The sequence below is a fragment of the Bos taurus genome, chromosome 2, assembly GCF_002263795.3.
Source record: "Bos taurus isolate L1 Dominette 01449 registration number 42190680 breed Hereford chromosome 2, ARS-UCD2.0, whole genome shotgun sequence".
Lineage (NCBI taxonomy): Eukaryota > Metazoa > Chordata > Mammalia > Artiodactyla > Bovidae > Bos > Bos taurus.
In genome coordinates this window covers 106,284,567-106,301,900 of record NC_037329.1, presented here as the reverse complement: position 1 = coordinate 106,301,900, position 17,334 = coordinate 106,284,567, and the positions used below count along the sequence as shown (strand labels likewise).

Sequence of the window (17,334 nt, the reverse complement as noted above, 5' to 3'; positions counted from 1 at the left end):
GGTCTGGCAGGCACTGCTCAGATTCATAGCACATGACCTTTTGTGAATCACAGACCCTTCACAAAAGCACACGAGAGCTATAAACGGTCTTCCCCTCAAAGCTCTATGTGTACACACAGTTTTGCCTGTGGGGGTGGGGGTGGGAATGGACCACAGTGTTCAGGTTTAGAACTCCTGCCTTAGAAATCACTAGTTCAATCCCTCTTACAAATAAGGAAACTGAGGCCCAGAGAGGTTGAGTCATTTGGACTCAGCTGAGATTAAGTGTCTTTGAAAAACTCCACACCCTGAACACCCTCTTTGAGTCTGAGTGGAACCCCACCCTCCTGGCCAGCAGCTCTGAGGGCTCACTCCCCAGGGCCTGAGCCTAGGCTTGTACTTAAGTCTCTGTGGTTTCCCCAACTATTCAGCCTAGAACACTGAGGCTTCTGTGAGAGGGAGTACACAGGAGTAACCAACCCCACCCTGTGCCCCTCCCATCCCAGGGGACTCACAAACCCAGTCAGGGTTCCTTTCCACTCAGACACTCGGTAACTTTATTTGCCTTTGGCTGGGTTTTCAGGAGGAATGGGGCTGGCAGGAGCCTGGGCTTCGTGCGCCCTCTGGTGGGCCTCAGAGGCAAGGACCAGAAAGGACTGGACAGTCTGCAGGCCACAGTCAATAGAGTTTAGGGGAGGGCTGCAGTGCTCCTCAGGACTGCACCCCCGACCCAGCTTCAGGAGATGGGGCATGACGGGAGGAGGCCCTGAACCTCTGGCTCTCATACTCGCCCGTGTTGGATGCCCGCATGTTCTGCCGAGCCTTCATCTGCTTCAAACGGTCCTTGTCCACTTCCCGCTTGGTGAGGATGAAGAGGAGGATACCACAGGGGAAGCCGATGGCCCTAGGGGTGGGGAGATGTGCGTGGGATTTGGGGAGGGGCCAAGCCTCAGCCAGAGGAGCTGGGCAGAACCTCATTCCAGCTTCATCAACTGCACCAACACTGTAATGCTACTCGCATTTATTCAGCCTCAGTGCTGGCTGCTGGAAGGCTCCGCGCGAATCGGATCCTGCCACTGCCCTGCTCAAAACCCCGCAACAGCTCTCCATCACTTCCCGGCCAAGTCCACCAAACTCTAGGCACAGCACAAAAGGCCTTGTGGTTGGGTCTCTGCCCACCTTGTCATTCTTTTTCCCTTTAGTCTGACACTCCTTAGCATGAGCCCTGCCAGCCTGCCCTAACAACTGTGCAGGGTTCTCGGGACAGCCCATCCTCTTTCCCTCTCCAAGTCTTGGCAAAAGTTCCCTCTGCCTAAACTGCCCCACACCCCATCCCTGATTCTCCTTAACATGAGCAACTGCTATGTGGGAGGCACTTGGCGTGGGGAAAGGGCGTGGAGTTATAAGACCTGGTGAAAACCCAGCTCTGAGCCTCAGTTCCCTCCTCTGTAAAATAGGGATGTCCTATTTATCTCAGAAAGACTAAAACAATACACAGTAAAGGACTGGCACACCTCGGGTGCCGGAAAAAAAAATTAATTTCTCCCTGCTTTTAATACTGCTCAAGCCTGGCAAGCTCCAGTCCATGGGGTTGCAAAGACTCGGACACGACTGAGCGACTGAACAACAATGTATTAAGATCAGAATCAAATCCAAATAACAATGCACTGAACATCTTACAGGTGCTGCTACTGTATAACTAACATAATCTTGCATGATCTCAATTAAAACCTCAATTGGGTCCTGCCCCAAGCTCCCAAAAGAGAGGATGAGGCCATAGACCGAAATCTGAATCAGATTAGCTCAGCTCAGCGCACAGAAAACCCACTCTCTCTCCAGTTCAGACTTTGCCACCTCCCTCCCCTGCTCCAGTCCTCTGAGGTTCCAGTCCTCACACCCAGCCATTCTGTCCCGGCAACCCTGGATTCAGTTCATCACCTGACACTTGGAGAAGTTTCTGGGTCCCACCCGCCCCTGGTGCCACTCCCCATTGGTGGGCAAAGAGTTAGTTAAAACTTACCAGGCTAGTCCCACAGCTTTCATGGGGTTCTTGCCCCTCTTTCTGGGGATGTATTCCAGCTCAGGGGAGAGGGGCTCAGGCTCCTCCTTGCACTCTGGGGAGCTGTGGCTTTGCAGTGCCCGACTCCTGTTCTGGGAAGCCTTGTTAGCAGTGGCTCCTGAGAGAATCCCTGTGAATGGAGGCAAAGAAGGTCAGCTAAGAGAAGAGAAGAAAGCCTAGGGAAGAGTGGTTGAGATCTGAGGAAGGGGAGTGACTGCAGTTTGGAGTAACAGGTGCCTGGGAGAGTCCAGAGGGAAATGGGAAAATCGCCATCGAGGTGGCACCTTTGAAAGCCGCTTCCACGTCACTGCGGGCTCATCACCCTGGTGCCGGGAGAGCGAGCTTCGCTGTTCTTCATCTCCTCAGACCTCAGGATGTGAAGGGACTGCAGTGGGGCTAGCGTGAGACGTATGAAAGAAAATCCGAGACATGGCTTGCAAACTGCAGAATGTTAGCACTGGAGGGGGAGCTTAAAGGTATTCTACTCCATCCCCTCACTTTATAGAAGAGGAAACTGAAGCCCCAAGAGACGAACTGCTTCGCCCAAGGTCAAACTGCTAATTATCCGGGGCTAGAACCCAAGCCTCCAGAAGCCCAGGGCTCTTTTCCTCTGCACTGCGGTGAGTGTTAAACACCTGGAGCGCGGGAGTCTAAAAGGCTTCCTTGAGGCTCCCTTTCCGTGCAAGACCCCAGAGGTGTCGTAGGCTGAGGGATGGACTGGTTGACTTTTAAAGAGCACCTTTTAGCCCCCAGACTCTTTAAAATCCTGCAGAGGGATGCGGACAGCAATCGACAGCCCTGAACTCCTGCTACAGCTTAGCGGGATGTGAAAAAAAGGGTATCCCCTCCAGTCCTGCCCTCCCCGGGGTCCCTCTCCTTACCCCGGAGGACGCGGGCATTTCTCGCCCCCCGGCCCTTCAGCGCCGTAGCAGCTACCACCGCCGCCATGTTCAGATCCCAATCCCACCCCCCCTTCACCGCAGTCCCCGCTGGGAATTGTAGTTTGCGTAAGGGGCCTCTCCCGCTGTATCCGTCCGGCCTACAGATCAGAAACTACAACTCCCAGAAGCCCAAGCAGCGGACCCAGGAGAACTACTCTTCCCAGGAGAGCCCCGGAAGCGCGCACGCTCGCTTGTTTCCCTCCTGTTGGGGGCGGAGTCAGGTTGGGCGGAGTTTGGGTTCTCCTCGCCACGCCTCGGCCTCGTCTCCCACTTTTGCCTTGTGATTGGTGACTCAGCCGGTCCACCCCTTTCGCTATTGGTCAAGAGGCCGTCGCTCTCCCTGCCGGGGAGTCGCCTACGCCTACTTCCTCCCGGGAGGAGGGGCTCGAGTTCCGCGTCGTCGCGCAGAGCTGACTCTGGGAGGCGTTTGGGCCCAGAGAAGTGGGTCCGCCGCTTGCGCCGCATGGAGTCCGAATCGGAGAGCGGGGCCGCTGCTGACACCCCCCCGTTGGAGACTCTAAGCTTCCATGGTGATGAAGAGATTATCGAGGTGGTAGAACTGGATCCTGGTCCGCCGGACCCGGGTAAGAGCTGCGGATCCTCAGGCCATGGGACAAGAGGCTCTTACCCCTGGCCTTTGACCCCGGGTTTTCCCCCCTCTGCTCCCTACCCCACCCCACCCCACCCCACCTCACCTGTCATTCCTACCTACCTCCTTCGCCCTTCCCCTCTCCCCCAGCCCCACACTTAGTTTTCAGGCCTGGCCCGGGGTGGGGGTTCCCCTGACGCCTCCCCTGGCCCTTCCCCTCACACACCCCCTTCCCATCATTCCCTCGGCCCTCCCTTCCCACACGGTCTCTGGCCAACCCCAGGTCCTCAGAGCTCTCCGGTCCTCCGTTCTGCACGCCCCCTCCTCCCTGCCGCCTCTCACCCCCCGCTTCACCCCTCCTGTCTGACCTCACCTTGCCCTCTCGCCACATGACCACCCCAGCCTCGGGCCTCCCCACACTTGCCATCCCTCTTCCCGCCTGCCGCACACCGTCTGTTAACCCTCTCCCCAAAGCAGACGATCTGGTCCAGGAGATGGAAGATGTGGACTTCGAGGAAGAGGAAGAAGAAGAGGGCAACGAGGAGGGCTGGGTCCTGGAACCCCAGGAAGGGGTGGTCGGCAGCATGGAGGGCCCCGACGACAGCGAGGTCACTTTTGCATTGCATTCTGGTAGGTCCCTGGGGAGAGCTGTCCTAAGTTCAGTCCAGGTGGACATTTGCACATCATCCGCCATGTAGTGGTGGGAAAATGTTGCCTTTGTGATGGAGGAGCTGTTGGCTCCTGGAGTCAGTTGAGACACACTTGGATTCAAATCCTGTCTCTGCTACTTGGTTGTTTATGATCTTTATTGACGTCTCTGGGCTTTAGTTTCCTTTTAAAAAGTTGTCATTGATAAAAGTTCCTTTACTCTGAATTAGGGGTAATAGTACCTTTTAGATCATCTTTTGGATAATCCTCTTAAATATTAACTCTTGATAAGGAACCAGTAACGCAGGCTTTCCTCACTCAGCCCCCAACCTGGTGGCATCCCACTCTGAGAACTGTAAGCCCTACACTCGTTCCCTCCTCTTGTCCACCACAGAAATGTGGGGTGAATGGAAGAAAGAGTACAGGAGAGCGATGTGTCCTGGGGAGGGACTTCTCCAACAACCGAATGCTTGAAACTTAGAAGAGCTTGAATGCACCCTTCTTTTCCAGGAAGAAAGACATGTTGCTTTAGGTGGAAGGGGGGTGGGCTCCCCAAAGGTCCTGAAGGACAGGACTCTAGGTGGGATCCCCACTTCCTTACTCTTGGAATATCTCTTGGGACAGCATCAGTGTTCTGTGTGAGCCTGGACCCCAAGACCAACACCTTGGCAGTGACAGGAGGTGAAGACGACAAAGCCTTTGTGTGGAGGCTCAGCGATGGGGAACTGCTCTTTGAGTGTGCAGGTGAGGGAGCTCGGTGAAGTCCTGCCTCTTTGGAGGTCTTAGGGGGCTGGCCTGCAGTGGTTATGCATCCAGCAGCCATTTATTGACCCCTGTTTTGCCAGCTCTATGCTTGGCCCAAGAGCCCCAAAGAATATCCTAGTCTTTTGTGGGTGTGGGGGAGGGAGACACTGACTGGCCGAGGGAGTCAGGGAAAGACCTGGAGGAGGCGACACTAGTGGCGGAGAATGGGGGTGGGAAGGAGGCTGTGGATATTTCAGGCAGAGGTGCGGACAGAATGGGAAAGACATAGGTCTGGGCTACACATGGTCAAGTGGGGGCCCAGTAGTGTTTTGCCTGGGGAGAGCTGGGGGTTGCTGCAGTGGGCTTCTGCAGCAGCTCTGAGTTTGGTTGCCTGTTTTGTGGGGACTCATCCTTTTTTTCCCAGCTGGTACTTTCTGGGGGCCGGATACCTGGGTCCTGTATCCCCAGCACCAGGTTCCCTGACATTCTCTTCTCTTTCTGCCCACTCTCTGCAGGCCATAAAGACTCTGTGACTTGTGCTGGTTTCAGCCATGACTCTACCCTAGTGGCCACAGGAGACATGAGTGGTCTTTTAAAAGTGTGGCAGGTGGACACAAAGGAGGAGGTCTGGTCTTTTGAAGCAGGAGATCTAGAGGTGAGATTGTCACAGTGGGATTCAACTCTGAGGGCCGGGTGGAGTAGGGAGAACTCGGGGGCCCATACCACCTTGAACGGATCAAGCCAGCTCTGAGCCAGTGCTCTCCCAGGGGACAGCAAGAGTGTCTGGGCCTGTCCCCTGGGATGTCCCCACTGACTCGGAAGCAGGGAGAGCTTGGTGGGGTTCTGGGGGCAGACTCCTAGGTGAGATGGGCTGAGGGGAACCCTTGTTGAGCCTTTGTCCCTGCCCAGTGGATGGAGTGGCACCCTCGGGCACCTGTCCTCCTGGCGGGCACGGCTGATGGCAACACCTGGATGTGGAAGGTTCCGACTGGTGACTGCAAGACCTTCCAGGGCCCCAACTGCCCGGCCACCTGTGGCCGAGTCCTCCCTGATGGTGAGAGCGGCATTCCTGAGTGTAGACAGGTGGGGTCTGGGTTCCACACATGCCTGGCACCCTCCTGGGCCATGGTCAGCAAACTCCGAGGTCTGCTGTTGAGAGCAGTGACCTCCCAGGACCAGAGCAAACAGCTTCCCCTTTCTCACCTGGAACTGGGTCTTCCCTGGGGCACTGTCTGTTCCCTCGCTTCCTTGCCTGCCTCTCTCTTCTCTTGCCTGATGTGCTGGTGTGTCTGTGCTGGTTGTCGTCTCTTCACCTGCATCTCTGATCCTTCAGGGAAGCGAGCTGTAGTTGGCTATGAAGATGGCACCATCAGGATTTGGGACCTGAAGCAGGGAAACTCTATCCACGTACTAAAAGGTATTGGAGGTGGCGAAGGTGTTAACCTAGGCTTTTGTGGGGAAAGGGCCGAGACCTGGGTCAGGATGAAGCCTGACTTCCTCCCTGCTTCATCCTAGGGACCGAGGGTCACCAGGGCCCTCTGACCTGTGTCGCCACCAACCAGGATGGCAGCCTGATCCTCACTGGCTCTGTGGACTGCCAGGCCAAGCTGGTCAGTGCCACCACCGGCAAGGTGAGTGGGACCTGGAAGTCTGGCTGTGGGGCCCTCTGCTTTCCGCATCTCCGTTTCTTCTTTTTCTTCAGTCAGCCTCCTTGCCCCAGTACCTTTCTTCTCTTACTGGGGAATCATGTTTCCAGGCCCTCTTCTGATCCTCTCCTCTGGCTCATAGGTGGTGGGCGTTTTCAGACCCGAGACTGTGGCCTCCCAGCCGAGCCTGGGAGAAGGGGAGGAGAGTGAGTCCAACTCCGTGGAGTCCTTGGGCTTCTGCAGTGTGTGAGTGTGAGCGCGGCCTCAGCCTGGACACATGAGCAGGGGGCTTGGGGGAGGGGGCTGGGGACCAGGGAGGACAGAGGGCGCCAAGTGCAGGTCCCCCCATGAGCCTTCATGATGCTCTCTTCTGCCAGGATGCCTCTGGCAGCTGTTGGCTACCTGGATGGGACCTTGGCCATCTATGACCTGTCCACACAGACCCTCAGGCACCAGTGTCAGCACCAGGTACAGGCTGTGGGGAAGCCCAGGTTCTCTGGGAGCATCTGCCGCAGACATGGCTCCTGCCTAGTCCTTCCTATGGTCCATCATCCCCTCCTCCCTCCTTGAGAGTTGGGAGCAGATGCCCATGACGCACCTCGCTCCTGTGTACCCTTCTGCAGTCGGGCATTGTGCAGCTGCTGTGGGAGGCAGGCACCGCCGTGGTTTACACTTGCAGCCTGGATGGCATCGTGCGCCTCTGGGATGCTCGGACTGGCCGCCTGCTTACTGACTACCGGGGCCACACGGCCGAGATCCTGGACTTTGCCCTCAGCAAGTAAGTGGATTTGGCATGGGCTAGGGTCTCTGCGTATTTGAAAGGTGAGAGCAGCAGGTGGGGCTCTTAAAGTGTGGGAGGGCTGCTAAAGGAAGCTGGGACCCAAGGCCTGGGCCTGCCTAGGCAGCCGTGCTGGGGGCCTGTGGGAGTCGTCCTCTGTTGATGGTGTGGCCTCTCATCTCACTCTCGGGCTCAGGGGCTGGGACTGCCTCCCCCATGCGGGCAGCTCTCCCCTGATCCTCAGGCTGATGGCTGGCTTCAGGAGTGTTCACCGGATGTGGGCTGGTGAGCCCAGCGCCAGGCACTAGCGGTCTAGAGTTGAGGATACACTGGAAGAGCCCCCCAAAGGGCCCCTGGGTGGTGGGCTTGGGGTGGGCCTTAGGTTCTCCAGTCCTTTCCAACCGTGCTTTCTGTCCACAGAGATGCCTCCTTGGTGGTGACCACGTCAGGAGACCACAAAGCAAAAGTATTTTGTGTCCAGAGACCTGACCGCTAACAGCTGCAGCGTCTGCTTTGTGTCTGGTGTGGAGGGGGCGCAGGGAGACCCCCCACAGCAGAGGCGGTCGGGTAGGAGGGAAGAGGAGGGGAGGGGCCTCGGACTACTTTCCAACCCCTTCAAACTGACTTGCTCCCTCTCTGTCTCTTCCTTTTCTTAAGAAACCCACCCCTCGGGCTCCTCCTTCCCCCGCTCCCTCCCTCTCACCCAGACCTGGCGGATACTTCAGAGGGAGGTTCAGACCTCTTTCTCTTTCACTTCCTTTGCTGGTGTGAGCCATGGGGGTGTGTGTTTGTATGTGGGGAGTAGGTCTTTGAAGTTCCCGTTCTTTCCCTTCCCAAGTCTCTGGGGGTGGAAAGGAGGAAGAGATGTTAGTTAACAGATTTTAAAAATGTAAATAAAATATACTTCCCAGAGACGTGTCTGTGTGGATTTTGTGGCTGGACGTGAGGAGGAACCAGTGAGGGGCATGTCAGGGTGTTGCTACCCTCCCCCTCTGCCGGATTTCAGGGTTCCTCAACTCACCGCCCTCACCTACAACTGCCTGCCTACCAGGAATCTCCCTGGATATATATCCTCTAGGTTCTTTCCCCACTGTTCACCTGTCCCTCCCTGGCTGAGACATGGAATCTCCCTGGATCCTCTAGGTTCTTTCCCCAGCTGTTCACCTGTCCCTCCCTGGCTAAGACATGGAATCTCCCTGGATCCTCTAGGTTCTTTCCCCAGCTGTTCACCTGTCCCTCCTTGGCTAAGACACAGAATGAGATAACCATCACCTGGGCCAAGGGAGCTTTATTCAGTCAGAGTGGGGTCATACAGGGACACTCTCTGATCCATGATCCAGATCTGTGGGGACATGTGGAGACGGGCTTGGGAGCCAAGATGGATGGATGCTTCTAATTGGAATGAGCAGAGGCCCTCCCTCTAGTTCAAGTCAAGGTCCACGCTGCTTTGGCTGCTGGTATGGTAGGCGGTGCTGGGACCAGGACTGCTCTGCGGTCTGCCCCGCAGCATCCGGAGCCACTTCTGGGCGGCCACCCTCCAGGGGCCTGTATAGCGCTGATCACCCAGCCCCATGGCCACGGGCACGGCCGCCGCACTGGCGCTGCCCAGTGAGATGAGGGACAGCAGAGTTCCGGGCCCTAGTGGCGGGCGCTGCTCAAAGGCCAGGACAGAGAGCAGCAGGGTGGCCACGTAGGGCCCCCAGCACAGCCCGAAGAGCAACGTGGCCCCAGCCTGCGCCCTGGCCTGCCGCCAGGTGAGGGCTCGGGCCAGGGCCGAGGGCGCCCCGCGGCACACGGCCCGCTCCAGCCGGCGGATGTCCTGCAGCTGGCGGTGCGCAGTGACCAGCACGCGGACCGAGAGGAGGGCGGCCGCGCCCACAGCCGGCAGCAGGAGCCCATAGATTTCGAGGTAGAGGTAGGGGGCTGGGAAGACGGCCTGGGAGCTGCAGTTGCCACCAGGGGCCCAGTGGTTCCAGCCCAGGGCAGGCAGGCTGGCAAAGAGCAAGGGGGCAGCCCAGGTGAGGAGCAGGGCCAGCCGCATGCTCCCACGGGGCCGCAGGGGCCGCAGCACGGCCATGTAGCGCTCCCCGTGCACCAGTAGGAGGTTGGCGAGCAGGGAGAGGAAGCAGAAGTTGGGAGCCAAGTAGAGGAAGAGGCAGGACCAGTAGCCCCGGCGGCTCTGGCTCCATAGGACGGGCAGCGCGGGCAGCGCCAGCCCCGTGAGCAGCCCTGCCAGCAGAAGACTCAGGAAGAAGCAGCCAGCGGGCGGGCTGCGCAGGCGGCGGTCCCCGGCGATACCCACGGCCAGGAGCAGGTTGGCAGCGACGATGAGGCTTGCCAGGGCCAGGGAGAGCCCCAGGGCCCCTGCAGGAACGGGGCTGGGCACCTCCCTGGTGCTGTTGGATGTCATCTTGGGCCTGGGGACGGGGGAGACCTGGAGCAGCAGCAGGCATGCCTGGACGGAAGATGGGGTGGCTGGAGTTAGGATGGGGCTGCGGATCACTGTCCTCTCTCGGCAAGTTGTTGTTTAGTCGCTAAGTCATGTCGGACTCTTTGTGACCCCAGGGACTGTAGGTCACCAGGCTTCTCTGTCAGTGGGATTTCCCAGGCCAGAATACTGGAGTGGGTAGCTAGTCCCTTCTCGATTGAACTATTGAGCTATTCCCCAGTCAGGGACTGAACCCGCGTCTCCTGCATTGGCAGGCGGATTTCTTTACCTCTAAACCACCAGGGAAGCTATCTAGAGGTTGGAGACCAATGCACTGTGGACCATATCCTGTTTGCTGATACACATTTTTCCTCCAATGAATTGCCAATTAAAATTTACATAAAAATTCATATTTTTGGTTAAAAAAAACAATCAGGGCCTATGTAGTAGCAACCAGCTAGAGTTGCGCTGTCACTGCCTTCAGAAAGCTCCCTACAGTCCCCACCCAGCCCTTTCCCCATTTCTGTTACCTGCCTGACCCTCTCTGGGCAGCTGTGTTTATGCCTCTGGTTAGACACACCCGTCCCCACAGCATTTGGACCATCCCTGCCTCCACCAGGTGAGGCGTCTAAATCAGCTAAAGGGATAGGATGGAGTCTGGCTGGTGTGTAGTGATCCTCTGGCCAGCCAACAGCTGACAGCCTTCTTTGGGCCATGGGCGGGCCCTGGACTAGGGGCTAGGGCTGGGGTTGGGTGGGGAGGGGTGGGAGAGTGGAGAGTGATCCCTGTCTTCAGATGCTTGCAGGCTGGTTGGCATCAGTGTCTTAAAAAGTGGTAGGTTACTAAGGATTGGGGGTGGGGGTGGGGGTGGGGGTGGGGTGGGGCAGAAGTCAGTCTGAGGCAGGGCTCACTGAGTTAGCAGCACCAAGGGGTTGCCCTGTCCCCAGCACCTCCCTTCCATCCGCCTTGTGGCTGGTTACACTTCAGTGAGCAGCCTCCGGGTAGGACTTCCAGCCCATAAACTTGACGTCCGCACCAGGCTAGCAGCTAGCAACCGGCCTTTCCTGGGAACTGGAGGAGGGGAAGAGCTGCTGAGTGAGGGGGAAGGTTGGCAGTGAGTGTGGAGGGCAAGGGGGGCTGAAGTGAGCCCAGAGATGGAGGGGGAGCTGCTGGGCAGCGCCTGGCCTTTCCGTGGCTCTGACCTGTCCCAGTCCTCCCATGCCCTGGCCCTGCCGCCACATCATGGGGATGAGGGAGGGGGTATCCTGCCTGGGCCCTGTGGGAAACTCCTGCTTCTGTCAACAGGGGAGCAGCTGCTGTTGCTAGGATCAAAGTCAATAAGGGAAGGATTCCTACCTGCCCCCTCCCCGGGGTCAGAGGGTCGAAGGGCCTCAAGGCCACCCTGAGCACAGGAGATGCTACCGCTTCTATTCCCAGCTCCCCCAGTTCCCCCAGGCCGTTGCACCCCTTTACCCTCAGCCTGGTTCCTCTTTCTCAGTGTCCCCCAGTGCCCTCTGCTGGGAACATCTTTCCCTTCCAGCGGCCCTCTGGTTTCTGTTCCCCTTCATCCCCACACTGTTAACTTGTTCAAACCCCAGGAGATCTCAGGGACCTGAGACTTCAAACCTGGACTCTGGAGTCGCGGGCTGGCACTCCCAGCTCTTCGCTGGGAGTGAGTCTCCCACCCCACCTCCACCAGAGCAGCAAGAAAGGCAGGGTCAGCCCTGGGGGTGGGGGGACTTCTTGGCAGTCACAACATGGAGGCTCGGGTGGCTTGGGCTGGATGCAAGGTCTCTTCAGGCCCTGCGGCTGAGGTCTCCAGGTGTGGCCCGGGGGCCGGGTGGGGGCTAGGGTTAGGGTTAGGTAGCTACTCACATGACTGTAGGTGACAGATGTGGCTTGCCCAGCCTGGGCTCCCCTCCGAGTGTCAGGGAGTTGTCCCAGCCAGTGCTGCAGGGCTTCTGGCGACGTCTGGTGTCCTGACCGTTGAGGTCATGGTACCTCCACTGTGTGGAGACAGCAGGGCCCCCAGCTCTCTGCTGCCCTGGCTCTGCCCTCGCCTGGGATGGAGCTGAGGCTGGTGGGACCCAGCCTGGCCCCGCCTCTGGGGGTGGGGCCCGACACACCCTGAGCTGCTGTGCTGGGAAGGCTTCCTCCCCTTTCCCCTGGGCGCCCTCCACGTCTTCCTCCCATACCAGTGGCCCTGTCTCCAGCCACTGGACATAGCTTGGCTCCAAGGAGGCAGCTTGGAGCTCTCTGGCCTGCTGCTGGTTAGCTAATCTGAGAAATGCATTCCAGTTAGTGAACAATGATTTAGTCTATCCTCCCCATCTCCCGGCTGATATATTTACATTTTATAAATATATCAGTGGCCAGCCAGCTGATAGCGCATCCAGCTCTGTAATTCTGCCACTCTGCTGAGTACAGTCTGATGGTGGCGGTGGTGGGGGCCTTTGGAACGCGAGAATCCTTGCTATCTCCCCTTCCTATTACCTGATGGGAACTTTCAGCTTATAAAGCCAGCCTTGCCTCCTAGAATCTGGGTTCATTCCGCACTTTTCTCAATTACTTTGTGAGTCACGTTTTGGGCTGAGGCATGAATGGCTCTTGGGCAAGCTATCTCTGGACCTCTATTTTCTCACCTGTAAAATGGGAACAAGGCAAACCATCAGTCAGTGTTGCCAGGAGTCTTATGGGATAATATACGTAACTGCATACACCCCACTGCCGGACACCTAACAGGGGGAGGGGTCTCAACAAATGACATCCTTCTTTTCTCCTCCATGAAGACTAAGAAACAGCCAGTGCTTGAATCAGAAGGCCTGGGTTTAAATCTCAGAATCCTACTTGGATCCTATTTTACTGGCTGTGTAAATTTGAACAAATTTTTAGATTTTCTTACCTCAGTTTCCTCATCTGTAGAATGGGGGCTCGTACCATTTTCATCTATTGTGAGACTAAATGAGAAAATGTGGGGAGACTTCCCTGGAGGTCCAGGGGTTAACACTCCACCCTTCAACTACAGGGGCACAGGTTCAATCCCTAGTTGGGGTATATCCCACATGCCACGTGGTGTGGGCAAAAAAAAAGTGTAATAAGGACTTGGGTCAGTGGTTGGCACAGAAGCAGTCAATGAGAGGAACTTCTGGCCTTTTCTGCACGTCCCCTCTGAGAATTCCATTGAAATAAGCGGATGAAGAGCTTGTGAATAGCAAGAGGGTAATGACACTTTCACTCCACAAGGAAACACAGGAAACTGAGTGAGAGGAAGGGCAAGTTCAAGGCCAGGAAGCCCTGATTTCCACCTTGTGTCAAGTGTAACTTTGGGGAGAGGGAGAGAAGCAGTTACATTTTCTTGAGACCTGAAATGGGAGGAAACAGGCTAAAACTTCAGCAAGAAAACTGGAGGTTAGACATTAGGAAAAGCTTTCTTGTTCAAGAGCACATGAAGATGGAGCAAGGGGTCCTCTGCCCTCTCCCAGGACGACCTGGGCCCAAAGGGCGGGAGGCCTGAGAGGTCTGGCTCTGCCAACTCTGCACGGCAGTCAGGGGTCCTGGAGAGAAGGGTCTCTGGACAAAAAGTGGGAGAAGCATCCAGTCTCAGACCTGTCCTCTAGGGAGCTGGGGGCTAGGAGGACGCAGCGTTCCAGGGGATGGCTCCCAGCCCCACGCTCTCTGGTTGGGTAGAAGTCAAGAGGCTCTGGGAGAGTTCAGATTGGGGTCTGGACAGAAGTGGGAGTGGGGCCCCTTGGATACTGGACTGCCAAGAATAAACAGACCTTCTGTTCCCAACCCTGGCCTCCTCCCGGCAGCCTCCAGGATGTCTGTGTTTCTTCTCCGCTGCTCTGTCTAAACAGTGTGTGGGATGACGTGTAAAGAACAACTCTGGGAGCAGGAGCCGGGCAGCCTGGGTTCTGTCTTCCACTCAGCTGTTTCCTCCTGCCTTGATCATCTGGTTCCTCTGTTCCATCAATCCCTGGGACTGACTCATCCACAGCCTTCTCTCCTTTGCTCACGGGAGGGCTCTGATGCAGGCAGTCTTCAGATGCTCCCATCGGCTGACTCTTCGGGCCCTAGAGTCCCCACCCGTCCCCCTTCTCTCCTTAGGTCCAGCCTGTTATCACGATGCCCGATATGGACAGGGGCAGGAAATGCACCTGGGTCTCCTTTGTCACTCTGTTCTCCTGGGTATTTAACTTTTCTGTTGACCCTGGGTGTCTGGGACTTGGTGGTGAGTACTCACTGACTGGATGAACAGAGGCAAAGGGGTGATGAGTGGCTATGGAACTGTTCAACCCTCCCCAGATGCAACAGCAGACGAGCCCCTGGGGGTCTCTGGAGGGTTGTGGGCGCAATACTATGACCAAGACTGAGGAAGCCCTAAGTCAGCTGTATGAGCAGAGGACACTGGTCCTTCCCCTTACGGATAAATGACAGATCTCTCACAGAAATTTAACAGTGCTTTTAGCAATCCCCAGAAGGGGGCAGCATTGCTTGAACTGAGAATTCTTGAGTCCCCAGAATGGACCCAGGCTTTGGGTCTAGGGCCTGTGTGGCTGCTGGGCTTAGGCTGAGGGTCCATCTGGCCTACTTTGAACGAGGCTGAAGGAACTGAAATGGTAACAGAGGAGAAGCAGCTCTGGGTATGTGGGCTGACACAGTAGCTGGTGTTACTTCCTCTTCCTGGCTTCAATTTCCCGCCCTCTGGTTCCACACGTCCACTTATCCACTTTCTGTTAACGTCGTCGTCTTCCCACCAAGCTCCTGGATTTTAGCTTCCCCAGGTCCTACTTTCTCCAGACTTGGGAGATACCCACCAACACCTTCCTCACCTCAAACTGCAGTATGAGGGCCACCAGCAAAAAATATCACCATCTTGGGGGAGGACCTGAATAACCCCAAAGCAGAATAACCTTGATTTATGCTGCCCCTTCTGATCCCCTTGGGAGTGTAAGAATGGAACTAAGATTTATTAGAAAGCATTATCAACTCTAATTATAGACATTATCAGTCAGTTCAGTTCAGTTGCTCAGCAGTGTTCGACTCTTTGCGACCCCATGGACTGCAGCATGCCAGGCCTCCCTGTCCATCACCAACTCCTAGAGTTTACTCAAACTTATCTCCATTGAGTTGGTGATACCATCCAACCATCTCATCCTCTGTTGTCCCCTTCTCTTCCCACCTTCAATCTTTCCCAGCATCAGGGTCTTTTCAAATGAGTCAGTTCTTCGCATTAGGTGGCCAAAGTATTGGAGTTTCAGCTTCAGCCTCAGTCTTTCCAATGAATAATCAGGACTGATTTCCTTTAGCATGGACTGGTTGGATCTCCTTGGTGTCCGAGGGACTCTCAAGAGTCTTCTCCAAAACCACAGTTCAAAAGCATCAATTCTTCAGCACTTACCTTCTTTTCAGTCCAACTCTCACATCCATACATGACTACTAGAAAAACCACAGCTTTGACTAGATGGACCTTTGTTGGCAAAGTAATGTCTCTGCTTTTTAATATGCTAAGTTGGTCATAACTTTTCTTCCAAGGAGCAAGCATCTTAATTTCATGGCTGCAGTCACCATTTTGGAGCCCCCCAAAAATAAAGTCTGTCACTGTTTTGCCATGAAGTGATGGGACCAGATGCCATGATCTTTTAGTTTTCTGAATGTTGAGTTTTAAGCCAACTTTTTCACTCATTATAAATGCCTACTTGATTCACTGGAAAAGACTCTGATGCTGGGAGGGATTGGGGGCAAGAGGAGAAGGGGACAACAGAGGATGAGATGGCTGGATGGCATCACTGACTCGATGGACGTGAGTCTGTGTGAACTCCGGGAGTTGGTGATGGACAGGGAGGCCTGGCGTGCTGCGATTTATGGGGTTGCAAAGTCGGACACGATTGAGCGACTGATCTGATCTGATGTGATAGGTACTTATCTGTTGTTTATTCCTTTTAAGAGCCCGGTGAGATAGGTGGAGTCATGTCCAACCAAAGATGAGGCCACTGGTGCTCAGATTAAGAAATCTACTCAGTCACATAGCTATTAAGTGGAAAGTGAAGTCACTCAGTCGTGTCCGACTCTTTTCGACCCCGTGGACTGTAGCCTACCAAGCTCCTCCGTCCATGGGATTCTTCAGGCAAGAATACTGGAGTGGGTTGCCATTTCCTTCTCCAGGGGATCTTCCCAGCCCAGGGATCGAACCTGGGTTTCCCCGCATTGGAGAAAAAACATTTTTGAAACTCTCCAGTTTACACCCCAGCTCATCTACACCTCCCAGGCATGGACCTTTGGGCAAAGGAGCAAATCAGCACTGAGATTAGATCCCATTTTCCCCAGCCCACATCCTCAGTGTGCTGAAGTCCTCCTCCAATGGGCTCTGGCTGAAGTTACAGTGGGCCTTTGTCCATAACGGTGAAGGCGGGCCCTTGAGAACGAGTTAAGTGTGCCCTGGAAACAGATGTACACAAAGGAGCCAGTTTGGAGGGGGTTTTCATCAGTATGAGTTTTTATGCTGATCAAGTCTTGGAATTAAGACAATTCCTTACGGTTTACTGCTGTAAAAAGTACTTAATGCCTCTTCTCCTCCTAACTCTGTATCTTCTAAGCAATTTTGGTTTTGCCATTTACAGCACTTTTCAGGAATCCAATCTCCATTATTGGCAAAATACAGTTGAGTTCCAACTTACTAAGGAGATTTGTTCGAAACTCAGCGGGATGGTAAACACACCTTCTAGCAAAATTACCTTCACAAACCCCTTACACAGGGGTACAGAGCACAGCTATGTCACTGTCTCCTAACAGATCTAACTTAGCCCAGTTTTCCATCCACCAGCAGTAGGTGATGAGGGGCCGCATCCCAGGAGAACACGGGGAAGCCTTGGCAGTGAACTCTCTCCACTGCAGGTCATGGTTGGCCTCCCCAAGGGGACAGCACTCTCCAGGGCACTTGTTTGTTGAGGGCATGGGAACTTAACTGATCCTGAGCTTTCCAGGATCTCATTTACAAAGAGTAAAGTGAAGTTTTGATGACTAAACGACCTGTCCCTTCAAATCTGACCATGACCCACAGTAAAGACATTTCTATGACCTAGTCAGTATGTCCACAACTAAGACATATTTCAGAATCAGTACTTACCTATAATAGGAGTGATGTACTCAGCATATATGACACAACAGCATCTACTATTCCATTTTAAAACACTGAAGATGAAGTCACATATGTGAAAAAAAAAAACACACAGGAAACCACACACACACACACACAGATGAGCTGCATGTACAACTGGGGAAATATGAGTAAGGTTGTGATCGTGTTAACATCAGCTTCCTCCTGGCAATTATATTGTATTACAGGATTTCAGCACTGTTTCTTACAACTGCAGTTAATCTACAAATACCTCATAATTGTTGAGGAAATATCAGATTTCACAATTCATTGACAGTTTCAAACCAGTCTGAAACAATGAACTTGATGGAGACAAATTAAAAAGCTTTGCAGTGCATAAAGTTTACTTAGAAATGCCAACTAAGA

The 17,334-nt window shown here is 54.9% G+C and overlaps 3 protein-coding genes across 6 annotated transcripts in view; 1 reads left to right on the top strand and 2 right to left on the bottom strand.

Annotated features, from left to right (window-relative positions):
• The window catches only part of PNKD (PNKD metallo-beta-lactamase domain containing), a 72,896-nt gene extending 69,899 nt beyond the window's left edge, over nt 1-2,997 (bottom strand). Inside the window, exons 1-3 of one of the 2 annotated variants that reach the window (NM_001046583.2) lie at nt 2,920-2,997; nt 2,000-2,168; nt 509-883 (exon numbers count right to left, since the gene is read on the bottom strand). In NM_001046583.2, coding sequence (NP_001040048.1) covers nt 691-883; nt 2,000-2,168; nt 2,920-2,986 — 429 coding nt within the window. In that variant the 5' untranslated portion in view covers nt 2,987-2,997 and the 3' untranslated portion in view covers nt 509-690. 2 annotated transcript variants of the gene reach the window in all.
• A 394-nt stretch (nt 2,998-3,391) lies between these two features.
• AAMP (angio associated migratory cell protein) lies at nt 3,392-8,296 on the top strand. 2 transcript variants are annotated; one of them, XM_005202870.5, is made up of 11 exons: nt 3,392-3,563; nt 4,043-4,198; nt 4,841-4,960; nt 5,476-5,615; nt 5,870-6,014; nt 6,294-6,377; nt 6,476-6,591; nt 6,749-6,852; nt 6,984-7,074; nt 7,230-7,384; nt 7,805-8,296. In XM_005202870.5, exons 1-11 carry the CDS (start codon nt 3,443-3,445, stop codon nt 7,878-7,880), a joined length of 1,308 nt encoding a protein of 435 aa, XP_005202927.1. In that variant the 5' UTR covers nt 3,392-3,442; the 3' UTR covers nt 7,881-8,296. The 2 variants fall into 2 exon arrangements, with proteins under 2 accessions (XP_005202927.1, NP_001070463.1); NM_001076995.2 differs by having other exon boundaries at nt 4,046-4,198; nt 7,805-8,294.
• A 359-nt stretch (nt 8,297-8,655) lies between these two features.
• Nucleotides 8,656-11,891, bottom strand: GPBAR1 (G protein-coupled bile acid receptor 1). 2 transcript variants are annotated; one of them, XM_024999245.2, is made up of 3 exons: nt 11,688-11,891; nt 10,724-10,883; nt 8,656-9,839 (listed from the first exon to the last, which is right to left on the bottom strand). In XM_024999245.2, the coding sequence occupies exon 3, from the start codon at nt 9,792-9,794 to the stop codon at nt 8,805-8,807; it is 990 nt and encodes a 329-aa protein (XP_024855013.1). In that variant the 5' UTR covers nt 9,795-9,839; nt 10,724-10,883; nt 11,688-11,891; the 3' UTR covers nt 8,656-8,804. The 2 variants fall into 2 exon arrangements, with proteins under 2 accessions (XP_024855013.1, NP_778219.1); NM_175049.3 differs by lacking the exon at nt 10,724-10,883 and having other exon boundaries at nt 11,688-11,868.
• Between the last annotated feature and the right edge of the window lie 5,443 nt (nt 11,892-17,334).